This window comes from Impatiens glandulifera, chromosome 1, assembly GCF_907164915.1.
Source record: "Impatiens glandulifera chromosome 1, dImpGla2.1, whole genome shotgun sequence".
NCBI lineage: Eukaryota > Viridiplantae > Streptophyta > Magnoliopsida > Ericales > Balsaminaceae > Impatiens > Impatiens glandulifera.
In genome coordinates, this window is record NC_061862.1 from 156157879 (window position 1) to 156180375 (window position 22497).

General features: G+C 27.9%; 3 protein-coding genes across 3 annotated transcripts; all 3 read left to right on the top strand.

The window, feature by feature from the left end:
- Positions 1 to 2809: 2809 nt before the first annotated feature.
- LOC124920329 (intracellular protein transport protein USO1) lies at positions 2810 to 6518 on the top strand. Its single transcript, XM_047460795.1, has 3 exons — positions 2810 to 3942; positions 4033 to 4719; positions 5706 to 6518. Exons 1-3 carry the CDS (start codon positions 2929 to 2931, stop codon positions 6288 to 6290), a joined length of 2286 nt encoding a protein of 761 aa, XP_047316751.1. The 5' UTR covers positions 2810 to 2928; the 3' UTR covers positions 6291 to 6518.
- Positions 6519 to 9233: 2715 nt separating this feature from the next.
- LOC124917635 (splicing factor U2af small subunit B-like) lies at positions 9234 to 10439 on the top strand. The gene has a single exon (XM_047458023.1). The coding sequence runs from the start codon at positions 9322 to 9324 to the stop codon at positions 10177 to 10179; it is 858 nt and encodes a 285-aa protein (XP_047313979.1). The 5' UTR covers positions 9234 to 9321; the 3' UTR covers positions 10180 to 10439.
- A 9052-nt stretch (positions 10440 to 19491) lies between these two features.
- On the top strand, positions 19492 to 22497 carry LOC124912418 (lysine-specific demethylase JMJ25-like). The gene is made up of 9 exons (XM_047453038.1): positions 19492 to 19641; positions 19786 to 19885; positions 19991 to 20123; positions 20187 to 20250; positions 20324 to 21002; positions 21104 to 21782; positions 21885 to 21970; positions 22217 to 22336; positions 22426 to 22497. Exons 1-9 carry the CDS (start codon positions 19502 to 19504, stop codon positions 22495 to 22497), a joined length of 2073 nt encoding a protein of 690 aa, XP_047308994.1. The 5' UTR covers positions 19492 to 19501.

A 22497-nucleotide genomic window follows, 5' to 3' on the forward strand; every position in this document is an offset into this window, starting at 1 on the left:
CACATTTTTATTTATGTATATTTTTTTGTGCTGATTTTAACAAATTTATATTGATTTATGGGCTAAGAAAATATGATCTTCTTCATACATTTTCATATTTGAACGGTTTATTGAAAATTATTTAATTGACTCATTAAATTTAAAAAAAAAAAAAAAATAGGAAGGTATAATATACAAGTTTTCACTATGAACTATCCAGTATTTATCTTCGTTTAAAAATATTATGTTTTATTTTATTACTCATTAGTGGTTAATTAGTAATACTAATATAACAACTTATATATTATCTTTAACAAAAAAATCAATGACATAAACTTCAACTCTATTAAACAGAGACAGATCTATTTAGTGACATAAACTTTAACCTTAATTTTTTTTTAAGTTTAAATTTGATAATACCTTTTAATTTTTTTTTTAAATTTTAATATAATTCACTATTTATTTATGAAAAATAATATATAATTTTTTTTTATTGATTTTGACAATTGGATCTCCTTATAAATGGACAAGGGGTGCTATGGATCAGGAATAACACACATTTGGAGAGCGTTAGAATGTCCATATCATTAAAAAAAAATGAAATAATAATATCTATATTTTATTTACTTTTCTTTTTTTTACTTCAACATCTTATTTTATTTTTTGTTTATAAAGTTAATGTTAGAGAATATTAAAAATCGTTTTAAAATATGATTATAAATAATTTTTATCCATGTAGTATTCTTGTTTTTACAATCTGATGTTTAAACTTTTCTTTTATTGTTGAAAATATTTTAGTTTTATTAATTCAGTCACCAAGGATAATTTCTCATCTAATGTACTTTATATTAAGAGAAAGAAAGAAAAAATAAATAAGAAAAAGAGAAAAGAAAAAAAATAGGAGAGAGAAAATAGAAAAATGAAATTAAGGTAATATCTTTTCTTTTTCTATGACTATATAATTAATAATTACATACTAACAAGTAAATCAGGTACAATAATTAGTTTGCTCATGTGTGGTTTGATGTATTATTAAATCTTGATAATTCAAGTTGAAATTTTTTATATATGATGAAAAATTACTTATATTTGTTGTTAAGTTTTTAAAAGGAAAGATTCTTTTAGGCAATTTTGGTTTTTTATTTGGCATAATTGAAATTTAGAATTATATTTGAATAATATAATTAATTTGTTTAATTACTTAAAATAAAACTAAGGTAGAGAGAAATAAATTAAAAAAAAATAAAATTAAGGAAGACAGAATATTTTGACTTGATATTATTTTTTTAATTTTATTTGGCTAGTCTGGACTTCCACAGTTGCGCTATACCAAGAGCGTTTTTGTCTTTGTTCATATAATTATTAAAAAAAATGGTGAAACTTATATTTATTTATTTGTTTTATTTAATTTTTTTCATTATTTTTTTAAGTTCCTAATTTTTTTCAAGCTCACCCCAACCCTATATCTTGAGTCTGTCACTGATTAGGGCTAACGGTGTTTAATATTTGGTCTGAAGTCTAAACCGAATATCCGACCAATTTTTTCATTTTCGAATCCAATTTTAAACCGATTCAAATTCTAATACGGTTTTTAGTTTGATTTTCAAGTTGGGGTTACAATTCTAAACTAAACCGAAAACCGAATTCATTTTTTATTATTTATTTTTATTATATATAATTAAATAATTATAAAATAAATCAGGTAAGTCATTGGCCTTCTAAATCTGTAAGACTCTATACCCTAAAATTTGTTGACAGTCTTCCAAATCTGTAAGACTTGACCCCTAAAATTTGTTGACAATGAAGGTAAAAAAAGTGTAAGTACAATTAGAGTGAGTCTCAAATTTTGGGTTGCCCAACCTCCTATAGAAAAAATATCAATATTTTTGTTGTCCTATGTCTAATGTAAAAAAGTTGATAAAATTTTTTGTTTTTGGTAAGATTTGAACACATGATCAAATAAAAATTTTCATTCTTATCTTAAATCAATAAGATACAACATTTCATATTTAAAATTACAACAAATTTGATAAAATATATCTTTATTTTTAATAAATGAGTTGTCCTAACCCGAGGGCTTGCTGGGTTTACCCTATGGTCGGCTTTGAGTGCAATTATTGTAATAAATAATACAATTGTATATGTGTGTTTAATATTTGGTATAAACAGAATATCCGACCGAATTTGAATTCATCGAATTCGAATTTCAATATTTGGTTATTTTTCAAATTTTCTTAAAAAAATAAAAAATTTAAAAACCCGAATTGAGTAACTCGAATAACTCGAAACCGAACTAATGAACATCCCTAGTTAGGACTATACATGCAAACTGAAAAATCGATAATCAAATTGAAAGTTTACCTGTTTTATTTTATGGGTTTATCGGTTAACCGGTTATAGGCTTCTAGCAATTTATCCGATAAATCAATTATTATTATATATTTATATTAATTATTTTTGTAAATATTAGATATATTATAATATTTAATGATATATATATATATATATAAATTATAGTTATTTTAAATTTTAAAATTATAATTTGTATATAATTGTTTTAAAAAATATATTATAATTTATATAAAATTAAAAAAAAACAACTTAAATAAATTTAAAAAATTGTCAAAACCGATGATACCATTATCAATAGATCAATTAATCAATTTCTAAAATAAAGACATTTTTTTTATATATGATACTAAATATATATTATATATATTTATGAGTATATATTATTATATATATCTAATATAATGAATTAAAATATATAAAATATATTAAAATAAGATTTATATTGTCAATTAGCTCTGGGTTTTTGGAATCTGCCTACTATGGGTTCATCATCATAGACGAAGTTAGACTCTTTGCTGGTAACAAAAAGGTAGCACCTTCAGATCTCCGGCGGGCGAGGAAGAAACAAAATCAATATCTTGAACTGTTGTGACGCCCATGGATGAAATGGATTCTCTATTCGAAGGAATGGTAATGTTCAATCCTTCTCAATTACTAGATGATAACAAAAGTGGCGACGCCAATGATCTGCACCACCAATCTCAGCCGATTCTCGATTCTCCCAAGCATTCGATTGAATCTGATCACCGCCAAGAGGAAGATAATGGTTCTCAACCGCTCGATGAGAATCTATTCTCCGATCTGACGCTTATTACACCTATTGAAGATGAACCACGGTTAAGCTCAAGTTCACAATTAGACGATTCTTCCATCCAAACTCCATCGGATACATCTGGTAACGAAGTTATATCACCATCTCCATCGTTAACATCAGTTTCCCGGCAGTTATCTATCAGAAAGAAGAAGAGAGCTGGATTGAGGATTGGATATGGTAGAGACACTCCAAGTTATCAACATCAACCTTCATCTCCTCCTCGCCCATCTATCTCCGAAGTTGAATCAACAGATTCTCCTGATCAACAAGAAATAGCGTCTCTTCCTACTCCTACAGATGAGCCTAATTCCGAACCTGTTGAATCCATAGTTTCTAGACTTGATGATAATGGAGATGATGCCTTGCAAGCTGAAGTTCTTGTCTCTAGCCCTAGTCAAAGCCAATGTGATCCAATTGAGACTAGATTTGAACAGATAAAGGCGCATGTAGCTGAAAAGCTTGGAATTGTTACTGAACTAGTCGCTTCTGTTTCTACTGAGCGGAAATCATCTTCCAGAAGGAGAAGAAAAGCTGCTGAGAGTTTGAGTATTGCTTTTGTCAGGCACAGAGAACTTGAGATGAAGCTGGATAAAGCTTGTGAAGACGAAGATTTCGAGACTGCTGAGAGGGTTAGTGAGGAACTTGCATCTGTAGAAACGGAGAAGGAAAGTTTATCGGCTGCCCTTGGACTAGCTGAGGCTGATTGTGATGCTGTTGATGATAAGATGCAGAAAGCTCTGGAGTTTCAAATTGAAGTTGAGGAGGAATGTGCATCTTTGATGAAGAGTTTTGCCACGGTTAGTTTTCATCTGTTTCTAGTTAAACACTCACATTTGATGTCTGAAAACGAATCGAAACTTGACTGTTCTTAATTTATATTCCATCAGGACACAACAAATGATGCAGATGAAATCATAAAATCAGGAGAAGTTGCATCCACAAGTAAAATAAACAAATGGCTTTCGTTTGTTGAAGACTTGGAGGTGAAAAAGATGGAACTGGAAATTGAATCTGATATAATAAACCAGGCAAGGCTGACATTGAATGACACCATTGATGATTCAGTTGGGGATGACAAGAGAGAAAGCGAAGTTCTTTACAAGAGAAAGGAAATACTGACAGAGGAATTGGAAAATCTACTTGCATTAGTTAAAGCAAAGCAGGGAGAAATTGCAGAAAATGATGATAACATTGAACGAGTTGAGAAAAGGATTTCCAATGTTGTTTCTGGATTTGATGAGATGCAAACAAGCCTAACTACCAAATTTAACAACCTTCAATCGGGTCTTTCTCAATTGGAAACTCAGAATGAGGTTTTATTGAGTATGAAGAATGAGATGAATGACTTATCATCTCAGGAAAGGGAAAGAGGGGAGAAACTTCAGAAACTGGCGAAGATCTCTGGAGATGAAGCGGCTTCCTATCAAGAACTTGTGAAGCTTAGGAAGACTCTAATGCTGTTGATCTTGAAGTCAAGAGAAGACAAAGTGAGACTTGCTAAAACCGAGGAGAAACTAAACATGGATGTTCGAATGCTCAGACAGGAAATATTGGCTGCCAGAGCTACTCTTCAGGTCACCATTCTCTCTTCTATCTTCTTTACGACTTTAAATCTTTACACTCTATAGAACCAGGTTCTTTGTCTTTTACATTGAAGAAGGATCAATGTCATTGGAATTGTGAAGTAGGTCCTAGTTAAGTTGTGCGATTTCCTTCTTTTTTTTAAAAGTTAATAAAGAGTAAGAACAAGACAGAAAATACAGTGAATATGGGAGAAAAATAATGTATTGTAGGAAAAACCATGGAGAAAAGGCGTTATGACAGGAAATCTAGTGAACTACTCACAATCTAATCAATCCCATATATATTGATTTTTCGTTGTAAAAGTTCAATTTTCAATTGATTAAGTTGTCGCAAAGGCAACTTATTAGAATAGAGACATTGAGGATGTCATAGAAATGGAAAATACGAGGAGAAAGATGGGATTGGGATAAAAGCCTTAGGTCAGATAACCTCATAAGGTAATTTAATAACATCAAAATAAAAAACTCCCTAAAGCCTTAAGAAAAACAGATTAAGATCTTGTTTGATCATGGGTTATTTGAAAAAACAAATCTAGATTATTTGGAAAAAAGACATCTTTGATGTTTGGTTTAAAAGTTTAGGTTCATTTACCATTTTACCTTATATAAAATTGATAATAAAGAGTTTTAGAAAATGAAGAATATTTTAGTTGATAATTTTAATGATAAGATTGAAGAATTGATGTTTATTGTGATAGTGAATTATTTGAAAATAATCTCAACAAGTCATATCAAATAGAGTCTGAATTTTCGAAAATATCAACAAATTTATGAATATATGCCTAATTGAGTTACGATCCAGAATATAATCTTGTTTAAGTTAACATTCAGATAAAATATTTGACAAACAAAGTGAATATTCTTTATCAACATTTTTTCCGTTGAAACTCAGAATCAGATCCACCTCCAGAAAGTGTTTTCAAATAAGTTATGATCTGTGATTTCTCTTGACTCATTTTCCTGTCTATCATTTACAGGAGCTATCTTCAACAAAATCAACTATCCAGCAAGATATAGAATCCATGAAACACAGACTTATATTCATAGAAAAAAGAGTTCCCGAGCTGGAAGCAGAAAAGAAAGTTGCAGCCACAGCTAGAAACTTCAAAGAAGCAGCAAGAATCGCCAATGAATCAAGAACACTCAGTATCGATAAAGAAAGCCTACAAGTCAAACTGGAAGAAGCCGAGCTGAAGCTCGTAAAGATCGAGGAAGATATTTCAATTAATCTCAACACTCTGCAAGAAACAGAGAACCATATATTGTCCAAGGAAAACGAAACCGCATTAACTAGATTCCAAAGGCTTTTGCTAATTGCAGGCTCTGCCAAATCTGAAAGATCAGCTGTTCTTGCATTTGGGGATACTGAAGAAGCTGAGATTCTGCTTTTAGAGGCAGAAACTGCGGAATCTGAAGCTAGGAAGTTACAGGAAGTTCATAAATTTAAAGAAGATGAATATGTCGATTTTCTTCCAGAGAAGTATATATCGATGGAACTCGTTTCGAATCTTAGTGGTGAGCAGCTTGCGGAATTCGCAGCTTCTGCCCATGTATCCACTTAAACAGGTAAATTATTTGTTTTGTGATTTAGTTTTTTCTTCGGTTTTGTGGTTTTTTTAGGGGGAAGAGTTTCGGAAACAATGTCAATTCTCATTTATTGCGGTTTTTCTTGTACTAGAGTTTGATTATGAGCCTACATTAGAATTGGCATTTGATACTGAATAATCAACATACCTGTTAAGAGGTCTTTTGTTTTAATTTATTAAATGATTGAGTATGAGAATAAGTTAGATGTCTTGTGTCATTCTTAATATTAAAATAGATCATATGAAGTTATGGAGTATGGACTACTTTCTATTTCTTTTTGTACTGAAAAAAAGCTGATTAAATATTTGGAATTATAATATTGTTCAGATAAAAAAAATCTGAAAAGTTACTTAAAATTAATAAATGTATCTAACTATATATATTATGTAAACAATTTTTCCTAAAAAAATCAAAGATATCAAAGTTTAATTTTTATTAAGAATTCTAACTTAAAAAATTGGGGTAACTACTAATTCGCTTAATTGGTATCTGAGTTTAAAATTAGGTACATATTATCATAATTTTTTAGTTTACCATATAATTATTTTACCATGTATGTAAAATAAAATAATAAATTTTTTTACTGAGTTTCTAGTTATATTTACATTTTTTTAAGACATTCAAACCTAATTCGAAAATTTTGAACACATATATCTCGAAAAAAATATTAATTTAAAACATAAATATATTTCATTGAAAATTGTACACAAAATTATGTCTTTATAATATTTTTTTAAAAATAAATACAAAATCTATTTTTGTTCAAATTTTTTCATTTGATTATATTTTTTTTAGTAATTCAAAATTAGTTTGACAATACAAATTTCATAAACAATACTCAATTTAAAAAATACATTCAAAATGTGACAAATTTGTTAAAAAAAACAAAAATAAAATATTAAAAAAGTTGACGGAACTATATAAAAAAACTGAAAAACCGATAACTTACCGGTTTCATTTTACCGGTTTATTGGTTAACCGGTTCTAACAGTTCCGGTTAACCGATTTTTTTACCGGTTAAACGATTCGGTTCTCGGTTAAACTATTTTTCTATCGGTTTAACCGGATAAACCGGTAATAATTTAATCATATATATTTATATTAGTTATTTTTTAAATATTAGATATAGTATAAATAATATTTAATAATATATATTAGTTATTTTTAAATTTTAAATTATAATTTGTATAAAATTGTTTAAAAAATATTTAATTTATAAAAATAAAAACTTATATTATAACATATTTCTAAATATATTTATGAAATATTATTATAATATATTATATTATAACATTTATAATATAATAAAGAATAACTTAAAATTAGTTAGCAAACAAAAAATTTATAAAAAAAATTATTTAATAAATTTAATACTTAATTTAAAAAATTGAATGGTTTACGGTTAAATCTGTTAACTGATCAGAATTAGTAGAATCAAAACCAGTAAAATCGATACTAATACTAGTTGGTTAACATTTTTAAAATAAGAGGTAAAATCGAACTTAACTAGAACCGTATGAGCACCTCTAAAGTTTTGTCTGTTTAGAAAATATTTGAAATGACTAAAATTTTGATAATAAAGTCCAATATTAAAATATTCATAGTTTGAACCTCATTTAATGAAAAACCAAATCTATATATATATATATATATATATATATATATAATGATGCTTAATTTTTAAAGTGTCTGGATTGCCGGGTCGAGAGCTGTGGTTAATTTGGATACTTGGGTTGGATTGTGGGTTGACCCGCCTTTAAATTTAAAACGGTTAAAATAAAATTAATATTGCTAAAGGTATGTTTCGAACTTGCAACCTAACAAAACAAGTACAACTTTTTAACCAACTAAGTTACAAAGACTTTATATTTTAAAATTCAACACCAAATTTGATAAACGCGTGACGTTTTAATATTAATATAAGTTCAACTTTTTAACTAATTAATTTATATATATAATGATGCTTAATTTTTAAAATGTCCGGATTGCCGGGTCGAGATCTGTGGTTAATTTGGATATTTGAGTCGGATTGTGGGTTGACTCGCCTTTAAATTTAAAACGGTTAAAAATAAAATTAAAAATGCTAGAGGTATGTTTCGAACTTGTAACCTAACAAAACAAATACAACTCTTTAACCAACTAAGCTACAAATACTTTATATTTTAAATTCAACACCAAATTTGATAAACGTGAGACGTTTTAATATTAATATAAGTTCAACTTTTTAACTAACTAATCTATATATATATAATGATGATTAATTTTTAAAGTGTCCGGATTGCCGGGTCAAGAGCTGTGGTTAATTTGGATATTTGGGTCGGATTGTGGGTTGATCCGCATTTAAATTTAAAACGGTTAAAAATAAAATAAAAAATGCTAGAGGTATGTTTAGAACTTGCAACCTAACAAAAACAAGTACAACCTTTTATCAACTAGGCTACTAAGACTTTATATTTTAAATTTAACACCAAATTTAATGAATGCATAACGTTTTAACATTAATATAAATTCAATATATATATATATATATATATATATAATGATGTTGAATAAATGGATACTTGGGTCGGATTGTGGGTTGACCCACCCATAAACTTAAAACGATTAAAAATAAAATTAAAAATATTATTCGTAATTTTTTTTTACGATTTTTTATATTATTAATTGTGCAAATGTACGGGCTAAATGTTAGTTAAGTTAAAAATATATATATATATATATTTTAAAGAATTCAATTATTTCAAATTCAATTGAAAAAAGTTTAATAATTTAAAATCATGTATTTATGTTATATTCCTAAAATAAATAAAAAAACTCAATTAGTACATATTCTTATTAAATAAGATTATTTTTTTTTGTGTATCAAACATTCCCTTAAATATTGGAAAATCCCATTCTTCTTATTTTCCTCTCCGTTTTACTTTATTCTTCATTCCCCATACCCTAAACCTAACCAAAGAAGTTCAATTTTCACTCTTTCTCGATCCTGTGAATCAACCCCTTCCCATGGCGGAACACTTAGCTTCAATCTTCGGCACCGAGAAGGACCGAGTAAACTGTCCATTCTACTTCAAGATCGGCGCCTGTCGCCACGGAGATCGATGTTCGCGTCTCCACAATCGCCCCACCATTTCTCCTACTCTCGTTCTATCCAACATGTACATGCGTCCCGATATGATAAACTTAGGTGTTGACGTTCAAGGCCAGCCGATTGATCCAAAGAAGATGCAAGAACACTTCGAAGATTTCTACGAGGATATATTTGAGGAGCTTGACAAATTCGGCCAGATTGAGAATCTTAATGTTTGTGATAACCTCGCTGATCATATGATCGGAAACGTATATGTTCAGTTCAAGGAAGAAGATCAAGCTGCTGCAGCTTTACAGGCATTTCAAGGTCGTTTTTACTCTGGTCGCCCTATTATTGCTGAATTTTCTCCTGTAACTGATTTCCGTGAAGCTACGTGCCGTCAGTATGAAGAGGATAGTTGTAATCGTGGAGGATATTGTAATTTCATGCATGTTAAGCTCATTGGAAGGGATTTAAGGAAGAAATTGTTCGGTCGATATCGACGATTTTGGGGAACTCGAAGTCGGAGCAGGAGTAGGAGCAGGAGTGGTAGCCCTCATCGACGGAGAGATCATTCTAGAGACAAGGAAAGGGACAGAGAACGTGAACGGGGAGATCATCATAGACGGGGTGGGAATAGACAACATGGGAGGTATGAGGATGATGACAATGGGAGAAGGAGAAGAGGAAGTTCTAGACATAGCAGAAGCCCAGCAAGAGAAGGGAGTGAGGAACGTCGAGCCAGGATTGAGCAATGGAACCGCGAAAAGGAGGAGGAGACAAACAGAGAATGAATCAAATTTTTTCTTGGTAAATCACATACCCTGTACTCAAATCTTAACTGCTATTATTGTGTTCTTGTTTTAGTTTCTGATTGGATTTTGGAACTAGTCAGACATCTGATAGAGAATATGTTAGAATTGGAGATTAGATGTGTAGTTCAAGTTGCCTATGTGCTTTCATTCAGATTAGACCTTCTTCCATCTCATCCATTCATCTATTAGACATGATCCCAACACTTGTGAACATAAAGGTTGGATTTTTCTTTCTTCAACACTAGTTTCATATTGGTTTGGAGATATGGTTCAATCATGATGAATCTGGATATGTATTGCATTATTGATTCCCCATTTCATTGGTGTGTATGATCTCATAAAATACACTAGGTATTTTTCTCATTAGATGAAATGATTGAGATTACATTTGATATATACTGAAAAATAACTATGGTAATGGGCAGTTAACATAACTGACTATCTTAATATAATATTAAATACACTCCCCCCCTCAAGTTGGGAGTTTGGAATTGAGAGATTTTGGAAGGAATACTATTGATGATGTATGCAGCGGTAGAGACTACATCTCCCTAAAACAATTTTGGGATGGTTGAGGAGATTAAAAGAGAACGAGTGACCTCAAGAAGGTGTTGTTTCTTTGTTGAGGAGTGCCAACACAAGAACTATGATGAATAATACCATTTGTCATCGAGGAACAACCATGTTAAACTTTGAAGAAAGAGTTGAAGAACTACAATGAATAATACCATTTGTCAAAAGAAACTGACCAAGAACATCATTAAAGAACTCATTTGCATTATCTGTTTTTATGGAATGGAAAGAATTGAACATTGGAATTGAGTTTGAATCATGATATGGAATTGTGGAAAGATTTTGTCAACTTTTGATTTTTCTTTCACTGAGTAACAACCATGTTAAACGGGGCATGGTCATCAACGAACAAGACAAATCGCTTTTCATCGAGAGTCTTTACTCTTGAGGACTCCACACATCAAAATGAAACAATGCAAATGGTTTTGAGGCATTGTATGATAAACGAGGAAAATACACGCGACAATCTTTAGCATACTCACACACTTCACGTTGAAATGAATTAGGTTTTGCATCGATTAATAACTCTGAAAGAGTTTAACAAGATATATAAGGGTTTTTCTAGTCTATAATGCCACGATAATATTTTAAGCATGTATGTGAATAATCGCCATTAATGATATAGAGATTTGTGCATAGCTCACTACTGAACGTCGTCCTGACAGTCACAATGATTAGATTGTAGTCGAGACATGGAATATAGAGTTCATTGGGCGTAACATAAATCGATCCAAATCCGATTATCTTAATTGTGGAGCCATTACCAATTCTAATACCAGGAATGTCATGAAAGGAGTGTAATTTAATAAAATTGTTTATCTCCTGTCATGTGATCAGAAGCTTCCGAATCCATTATCCAATTTCTAGAATTTTGATCAAATAATCCAGAATGTTTACCCTTGTAGAAATTTGCCAAACAAGCCTGACCTGATTTATTTTTTTTCATATGATTATGGAATTCTAGAACTCTAGAACTTTTAGAACAAAACAAAGCAGATTCTCTACATTCATTGAACCAAACATACATCATTTTCCCCCAATCCCATGAAGAAGAGAGATTGAGATTTTTCATAACCCATTAGCATACTTGTATGCGGAGAATAGGTCGAGTCGAGAGTGCGGCGGGATTTGTTACCACTCCCTAGACTATGGGAGATAATCAATCAGGCTTAAAATCCGAGAGATGCCTTTATAGTAAACAAACAAAACTAGAGGTTACCAATAAGAACTAAAATCCGAGAGATGCCTCTGTAGTAAACAAACAAAACTAGAGGTTACCAATAAGAACCTGCTACTACATGAGTTAATAAAAGATAAATTGAAAACAAATGCTACTACATGAGTTAATAAAAGATAAATTGAAAACAAATGTTTTTCGAAATGATACTGTGATTACATTTTAGATATATTGAAAAATAATCTATATATATAATGATGCTTAATTTTTAAAGTATCCAGATTGCCGGGTCGAGAGCGGTGGTTAATTTGGATATATGCGAGAGTAATGGATAATTGGGTCGGATTGTGGGTTGATCTGCTCATAAAAATTTTACCGTCATATTTTTTTCACGGTTTTTTATATTATTACTCGTGCACGGGATACATGCTAGTTATGATATTGTTAACTATGTATCTTAATATAATATTAAATACACTAATTGAAATCTCCACCAATTTTGATACAAATCCAATCCTACTTTTTTCTTTAAATGATAAGCCAGGCTAGTTGAAACAAGGATTATGTCGAAATGTTTTTTTTTCTTTTTTAAGTTCTGTTTTTTTGCTAGATGAATGAGGTTTGTATTATACCTTTCAATTTTTAACCTTAGAATAATAATAATAATTTTTTTTTTATAACTCCTTTTATTTTATCTTATATTTTATTTCTTAAACGTTCACATTTAAGGAGGATAATTATAATCCGCACCGCAATTTTTAATTAAAATTGTCCCATTCGAGTTTTTTCCCAGTTTGATCGGGGTGAGATGATATTTGTGTTCATTGTCCGAGTTTTTTTTCCCAATTTGATTGGGGGCGACATGATATTTGTGTTCATTGTCTAAACTCTGGTCCGATTCTATTTCGACCACTAATAAATACAATTAAATATATAACATGGTGATATATATATATATTTTTGTATTTTATAAAAGTTTTAAACTATTTTTTTTATGTGCATATTTGTGAACCTTTCATCTGACATGTATGGTCATATTAAAGAAAAATCTACTAAAATCTTTTATAAACAATTTCAAACATTGTAAGGTAATATTAGAATAATAATTAAATCATAAATGAGGTTTTAGTTTAAATTAATTGAATTCCAACCTTATTAAATTCAAGGATTTTTATGAGATATTGGGAAATTTTAGATCCCGACAAATTGAACACAGTTGCCATGTAGAATTTAGGTCATGTTTGAACAACTAGTTAAGCTTTATCAATACGTCTGTTTGTTTATCCTTAATAGTATAAATTTTAATATAAACTACTTATAGTATAAATCTTATTAGTTGGAAAAAAGAGAAAATAAAGGTGTAAAGAGGAATAAATTATTTAATTTTTTCAACTAATATACCGTCTCTCATTTCTCTTCAAATTCCATCCCATAATTATTTCTAATAATATAACCAAAATCTAAAATTTATTAATAATTTTCATGCTTCTTTCTATTTTAATTATCTTTCACCATCACAAACGTTTAAATTATAAATGATTTCTAACATTTTCTAGAAGGAGCAGCAATATTGGACTCATATTCAAAACACACATGAAATTGAATTCCAACTAAATTTAAGATAAAATAATTCAATTCAAGTATAGACCAAGACAACATCCTTTGTTTGGTTATATAGAAATTTTATCTTAGTAATATTAATTTGTAGAATACTTTCATTTGAGAAGAAGGACAAGTTAGTTGAGCTATCCTAATGAAACATTTTTTATTTGTTAAGAATATTATATGTTCAAAATAATTTTTTAAAACATAATTTATGTATATATATATAAAATCTATTTTCATCCCACTGTCTTAAAAAGTTGTTTCTATTTTGTTGCAGATATTTTAAAATTATAGTTAATAATGTCAAACCAGCTGCACCTTAATTTTAAATATAATAGTCAAGTTTATTTGGTTTTTATGGTAATTAATCATAATGTATTATTTTTCATATGAACCCTCTTAAAGGATAAAATAATAATACTGAAATAATATTAAACAATTAATATATATATATATATATATATATATATATAAAATCCAAAATATATACATTTATATATTATATTACAATAAAATTAAGGAAATTATATATTTTAGATATAATTTTTTTTATTTACTTATTTAATTATTTATTTAAATTTTAAAATTATATATTAATAAGAAATTATAAAAAATAATATATTCATATAATTTATTTTAAATAAATATTTTTTTAATTTAAGTAATTTAAGTAATTTATTAATATTAATATTTTTATTTAATAAAAAAATATATATTTAATTATATATAACATCATATTATTATAAATAAAAATATAAAAATTAAATAAGCCCAACTTGTAATCTTAATTAACCTTTGAGTACTAGTGTGTCAACTTTCACATTATTTCAAATCCACTATTATTCCAACAATATGTCCATTTTTCCTCAATTTAATTTATTTGTATGTGTAGATTTCTTTAAATTGAATGAAGGATAACTAGACTTAATTTCGTTATAAGAAAAAATAAGTGTTGACTTAAAAATAAATAGTAAAGTCAAATAGTCAAGTGTTTTATAACTTCATTTTAGTGATTTCAAAGATAGCCACACATATTAATGGTCCTATTTGAAACCTAGATGAATGGTTTGGGAAATTTTTTATTTTAATATTTGGGTATTAATTTTTAGATAATATAATATATTAATAAATTTAATAATATTTGTTCGTTCTATCTTTATGTATTTTAGCATTATAGTAGTATAGAATTTTTAATTTTAATTTTTTTAATTCAACTTATTATTTGTTAATTTGACTTATATGGTATAATTTATTCTCGTTTATTTTTTTAAATGGATTAATATATATTAAAATTGATAAAAATCGTTTAATTATAGCGATAAAATATGAGATAAAAAAAAATAAAATTAAAAAATCACACATAAAAATAAGAAAAAAAATACAACTACGTTACTCAACCTGTTATTGAGCTCACAGATTTTTAAAAATAACTATTAACTCCCCGACCGATTTACCTATTTTATGAAACGAATGTTAAAATCATTATAATAATATAATTATGAATGATAAAATTGGACGACTATAATATTTAAAGGTTCGACAATTTTTTTCTATCTAAATAGTACACCAAAAAATAATTAGGACGATAATTCAAATATGTAGACATGTCATATGAGCCGTTTTATTCCTTCAACAACTACCCAAGAACTTATGCATCATTCATTGAATCATAGTCATACTGCACAAAAAATTTGAAATACTAGTCACCTCTTAATAATGCTAGAGTAAGAGAGTTACTAATTTCACCTCCTCCTTGTGACACACGACAACAAATTACCATAATATATTTTTTTTTTCCATTCACATATCATTCATAAGAATTCTATTTTAAATAACGTTTCATTCAAAACCGAGATATTAGATGTAGTATTTGACTCCCAAAGTACTCTCAACAAAAATAATATAATATGCACTCATATGGTATTAGATGGGATCTAACTTCATTAATGTCGCTTGTAAAAACACATGGTATGTTCCAAGACTAGTCACATTCTTCATCTATTATAGAACTTTCTAAAATTACCAAACAAAATTTTCCTCACTATTTTTTAATTGAATAGATATTGAATTTATATCCAAATTAACATCAATTTTCTCATACATGTCTTCATTGCATGACTCAAGAATATTACCAGATGCCTTTATAAAATCAAGAGTCTCACAATCACACCATCGCCAATTACATAAGATCCTTAGAATCCATTGAACTATCATTCGAATTTTAGTCTTACAAAATAATATATGCCACAGTCAAGGATTCCTAAATCTCAATAGTGACTTAATGACATCTCTTCATACCATCATTGATTACATAAACGTTCTATATAATAATGTTTTCAATCATTGATGAAATATTATCATATTAATATTTTTTTGACATTGAGATACGTTTCCTTTTGCATATATAATCTTGTTATTGGTATTACGTATGATACTACAAATTTATTTTAAAGTTTTGTTTTATAATTTTTCCATCAAATTCGCTTGAGACGGTTGATTTATCTTATTTGTTGCAACTACTATACAAAATCTATTTGTTTTCTATTTATTATCGCGACTCAACTGCGTGTTTGTCGAATCAAGTAATATTATTTAAAATTGTTTCCTATGAACTACTTTTGAAAATGAGAAGAAAAAAATGACTTTATAAAAAAATGTCGACTCATAATTAATCTATATGTTCGATCTTATGATCTTTTTGATCGTAACAATGTTGTAAAGTATGAGTTTGGATGTTTATGATTGGATAAATTTAATAATTCATTATTATTATTTTTTTGAGGAAAATAATTTATTATTATTTTCACTTCTCTTGGAGAGATTTATTGATTTTTTCTTTCATTTATAATAATTATGATAAACTGATTTTTCTTTCATTTATAATAATTATGATAAACAATGTTGCACCTACTTCAACTCTAAACTGTTTTTTCATGAATTTTATCATTTAGTTTAATTTTAAAATAAATAAATATGTCCTCTTCAAGAAAGAAAAAAGAAAGGCAAATAAACAATTCTTAAAATTTGGTTTGATTTGGTTAGTTAAATAACCTTGTATGAATTATTTAAATAATTAAAATTAATATGAGTTATGAAATTTTGGGTTATTAAGTGAAAATATTTTTAAAATATTAATATTTAATAAAAAATAGTTTAAAGAAAAATAAAATAGAACGTATTTTGATTGATAAATAAATTTATCTTATAGATTTAAATGTGGTGAGTTATTTAAATGAGAAAATTGTTATTTTTTCTCTAAATTTTAAGACAATTCTTATATTAGTATTTACAATATAATGTGACTTAAAATATATGGTGTTTGATTCTGTTTAATGTAATACTAAATAAATTAAATTAAATAATTTTACTAAAAAATAAATTAAATAATATCTATTATTCTGGTTGTTAAGACGGTCAGAATCAGATAACCCCAACTGCTCCGTCCCATTTATTGGGGTTATTTTTTTCTTCAATAAAAATTTATTACATTATTATTTTTTTTCTTCAAAGGTGCATTATATTCTCGTTTATGTTGGCAATTATTATAAATTTTTCGGTCAAAACGTTCGAACAATTTACCGAATAAAATCAACTATAGAAGACTTAATCATTATTCAATTTTACTAGAAAACGTTTTAATATTTTAAATAAATTACATTAAAATAATATTTGATATTTCAAAATTATCATTATAAATTAACCATTTTTCAACTCTAATATATTCTTTTAAATTTTACTAGATCTTAATTACAGTTAAATAGAAAATAATTAAAATTTTTAAAACTCATTAATAATATAGTTTTTAATTATAGTCTAGTTATACAGAACTAATATATTTTATTATTCTAAAACTTTTTAATAAATTAATTTGTTTATAAAAATTAACGGAATTTATCATATCCAAGATTTTATTTAATATGAATAATTTAAATATTATTTAAATAATCTATATTAATCTCACATATTATTTTTTCAACTAATTTAGTAATTAAAATATCAAAATAATTTCAAACAAATCAAAATTATGTTAAACAGATCAAAATAATGTATAATAATGTCAAAAACATATTAGACGGAGCAAAACACAAATTAAACGGGCCAAAAATGTTAAATATGTCACAAGTGTGTTAAACGGGTCAAAACGTATTAAGCATGTCAAAAACGTGTTAAACGTGCTAAAATGTGTTAAACGTTCCAAAACGTGTTAAACATGTCAAAACGTGTTAAATGTGCCAAAAATGTGTTAAATGTGTCAAAATGGGTTAAATGTGCCAAAATGTGTTATATGTGCAAAAAGTATGTTAAACGTACCCAAAACGTGTTAAACTTGTCAAAAACATGTTAAACGTGCCAAAAACATGTTAAACATGTCAAAAACGTGTTAAACATATCAAAAACGTGTTAAACATGTCAAAAACGTGTTAAACCGTGTTAAACGTGCAAAAACGTGTTAAACGTGCAAAAACATGTTAAACGTGCCAAAACGTGTTAAACATGTCAAAAACATGTGAAATGTATTAAAATATGTTACATATTTGTTAAAACTAAAAACGTAATAAGCGAGTCAAAATTGGTCAAACGAATCAAATATTAGTTAAACGAGTTAAAAATGTCTTGAATAAGTAAAAAACGTATTAAATTAGGTAAATCAAATCAAATAATTGTTAAATGGGTCAAATTGTGTTAACCAGGACAAAAACGTGTTAAATATTAAACGAGTAAAAAACGTAATAAATATGTTACAAACTAAAATTTAGTTTGAGTTATTCAACCCATACCCAACCCATATTATTCATTAATATGAGTTGGATAATGGGTTGACCAAATTTAATTTGGGTGGAATATGAGTCGGGTTTATCCATTTGCACACCCCTAATTTATATTGGATTGATACGAGATAATTAAATTAAATTTATTAAATTTGAATAATTTAGGTAACCCTAACCCAACTCATATTCAACCCAAATTAACTTACCCCAATTAATATTTTGAATTTGAGTTAGGGTTGAAATTTGGATCAACCCAAAATATGCTTACCCCTCTATTTACTTATTAAAATATTTTTAAATATTTTGAGATACAACTTTTCTTCATCAAAATTTACATTTATATTTTATAGAGGTAGAAAATTATTTAATTTTTTTTAAAAGAGTCGCATCATTTATTGACATATTACATCAATATATCTTACCATTATCTGATGAAGATTAAATTAGAGAAAAAAAGAAAAGGAAAAATAAAAATAAATAAATTATATTTAACATCTTTCTCAATCTTGATTTTAATTAGAAAAAAATTTCAGCAAGGAGAAGAGCACTTTCAATTTTAAAAACAGAGTTTACAGAGAGATATGAATATGGTATGTTTGTTTTATTTGAATGTTGATTTTAATAATTCGGATGTGGTTTTGGTTATTTCCTAAAAAAAAATATATATTTATTCTTTAAGATTTGAGAAAATTTTTAATTTGTAGGAATTTTTTAATGACCAACCATTGAGAATACTTTTAATACTAGGTCCATTTTTAAATAAATAAAGAATAACAGAAAATCTATAAATATATTTTAGGAAACTTATATATTCTATATATATACAACAATATATAGTATTAGTAATTTTAGAATATTTAAGTTTCTATATATCTACACGTTTCTATATATATATATATAGTCTTACATATACATAAATTTCAATATTTGTGTTACTTTGTTATCATGGCGTCAAACAATCAAACAAGTACTCAAGGCCCGTCTTCAAAACTTTGGGAAGGAAAGTCACAGAAAAGGAAAATTTATGATACTAGTAGAACAATTGAAGAAAACAAAAGTTGCAATAAACGATTGAGGCTTTCGAGAAAAAGGGAGATGAATTCCGAGCACATTCAGAATAAGGTTAGAGATACAAACAACATCATGCTATTTCATTATAGAATTTTACTAATTTCTTATGTTAAATTTTGTTTTCAAGCAGGGAGATGAAAAGAAACATATAAAGTGTCATCAATGTAAAAAGAATGACAGAAAAATTGTTATTCCTTGTACCAATTGTAGACAAACTGCGTATTGCACTTATTGTGTAAAAAAATGGTAATCCTTCTGGATATTATTAGATTTATTGAGAATCTTTCTGCTAAAAATTGTACAAATTCTTTTATAAATTGATTTTTTTATTTTCATATTAAATCAATGCGTTCTTATTAGGAATTAAATTTGATTTCTTTGGTTTCTTAGGTACCCGAAATTGAAGGAAGTAGAAGTTTCCGAGCAATGCCCATTTTGTCGTGGAAACTGCAATTGCAATATTTGTTTGCAGTCAAGTGGCATCATTCAGGTTTATTTAGCTTCTTTATTTTTTCTGTCCTGAAATATAAATTATAAAATTACTTATCTCGTATTAATTTTCTACTGGTAGTTAAAATAGTTCTATAACTTTCAGACTTCCAAGAGGGATATCACTCATAGGGAAAAAATTCACCATCTTCATTACTTGATCAAGTTGCTCATTCCATATCTTAAACAAATTAATGAAGAACAGAATCAGGAGATCGAGATAGAGTCTATAATTCAGGGTAATTTCTTTCTTTCAAATTTAAAAGATATCTTCCTTCTTACCAACATATTTTTTCTAACAGGGGTGTCATCAACTTCAGTTAATATACAAAACTCTCCTTGCCGAAATGACGAACGTATATACTGGTAATGATTCTTTTTAATAAGATGAAGATTAAATTGATAATTAAGAATCTCAATAACACTTTTTTTTAAACAGTAATAATTGTTCAACTTCAATTGTTGACCTTCATCGAAGTTGTGCCGATTGTTCATACGAGCTATGCATAACTTGTTGTCGTGAGATTCGGGGAGGAGTTGGATTTGAAGTTGATGAAAGAATAGAAATTGAGTACAAAGATAAAGGTCCAAATTACATCCATGGAGGAGATTCAATACCAAATATTCCAAATTTGGAGAATATTTTAAAGAAACGTGTAGAAGAACCGTATATCAAATGGATTGCAAATGATGATATGAGTATTAATTGTGCTCCAAAGGTGATGGGAGGATGTAACAACACTTGTGAGCTAAAACTTAAATCTATTCTGCCAAAAGATTGGATTTTAGATCTAATAGATAATGCAAGTGATATACTTAAGAATTATGAAGGAGATGATACCATTCAAAATCTCGGAGAGGAAGATAAGCTAGGAAACGAAGATAACAACATATATTATTTGGACTCAGCTAATACCCAAAATAGGGAAAGTCTAGAACAATTCCAAAAGCATTGGACGAAAGGTGAACCTGTAATTGTTCGCGATGTTCTTAACGAGAAAAATGGATTAAGCTGGGAGCCAATGGTTATGTGGCGTGCACTTTGTGAAAGTTTAGACAAAAAAATGACTTCCAATATGTCTAAAGTGAAGGCTATTGAGTGTTTGACTGATTGCGAGGTTGGTTTACTAAAAATAAGTTGTTTTTCATTTCTAATGTCAAATCTTCATAAAATTTGTGCACATTATTTTTTGTATTAAGTTTTATTTGTTATTTGTAGGTGGATATAAATACTCGCAATTTTTTCGAGGGTTATTTAAAAGGAAGAAGATACGATAATGGGTGGCCTGAATTGCTTAAGCTTAAAGATTGGCCTCCATCAGACAAATTTGAGAATTTATTGCCACGTCATTGTGACGAGTTCGTTAGTGTATTGCCATTTCAAGAATATACAAATCCTAGGGATGGAATTTTAAATATTGCTGTAAAGATGCCATCAGATGTTCTAAAGCCGGACTTGGGTCCAAAAACATATATTGCATACGGAATTACTGAAGAACTAGGAAGGGGAGATTCCGTAACAAAACTTCACCTTGATATGTCGGATGCAGTAAATATATTGACGCATATAGCTGATTTGGAGGTGGATTATGAGCAACAATATGCAATCCAAACATTGAAAAAGGTACATTTGGCTCAAGATTTAGAGGAAAAATGTATAATAGCTAGAAATTGTGTAACAATCAAGGAAAGTGAAATTGAAACAAGAGAAAAAGGAGCTGCTTTGTGGGATATTTTCAGAAGGGAAGATGTTCCAAAATTAAAAGATTACCTTTTAAACCATTCTAGAGAATTTAGACACATTTTATGCTCCCCTGTTGAACAAGTTTTTCACCCAATTCATGATCATATATTCTATTTGACTATGGGTCACAAGCAAAAGCTCAAAGAGGAATATGGTTAGTATGTTCAAATTTTTTTTATTTACTAATATAATATATGCTTCAAACATTTCAAAATAATATAATTCGATGACACAATATTTACTGAAATTATTTCAGGTGTAGAACCATGGACGTTTGAACAAAGACTTGGTGAAGCCGTATTTATTCCAGCTGGTTGCCCCCATCAAGTTAGGAATTTAAAAGTAAGTTATCTCTATCTAATTTGTATCACTAATTTTCAAAATCTAAGTTATCTCTATCTGATTTGTATCACTAATTTTCAAAATCTTTTTATTGAAAAATCAAGGAGTCTATTAATTTCTTAATATTTTATTTTTATTTTACGATTATAAAAAGGAATAAGATGTTGATTTAGATAAAGTATTAAATTTAAGTAAATTCTCGATTTTAAAACTTTATTATTGTTTTTATTATTTTTATGACTACAGTCATGCACAAAGGTTGCGGTTGATTTTGTTTCGCCCGAAAATATTAGTGAATGTTTTCGATTGGGTGAGGAATTTAGACAACTCCCTAAATGGCATAGATCCAAGGAGGATAAATTAGAGGTATTTTTTTTTTCTCTTTATGAAACTATATATTTTTTCTAATAAGAAAAATAAGCGAGCGTTTAAATTGATTTTTTTTTCTAATGCAGATTAAAAAAATGATAATTCATGCGATGGACAAAGCTATTAAAGATTATAAAAAGTTGACATCCACTCATTAA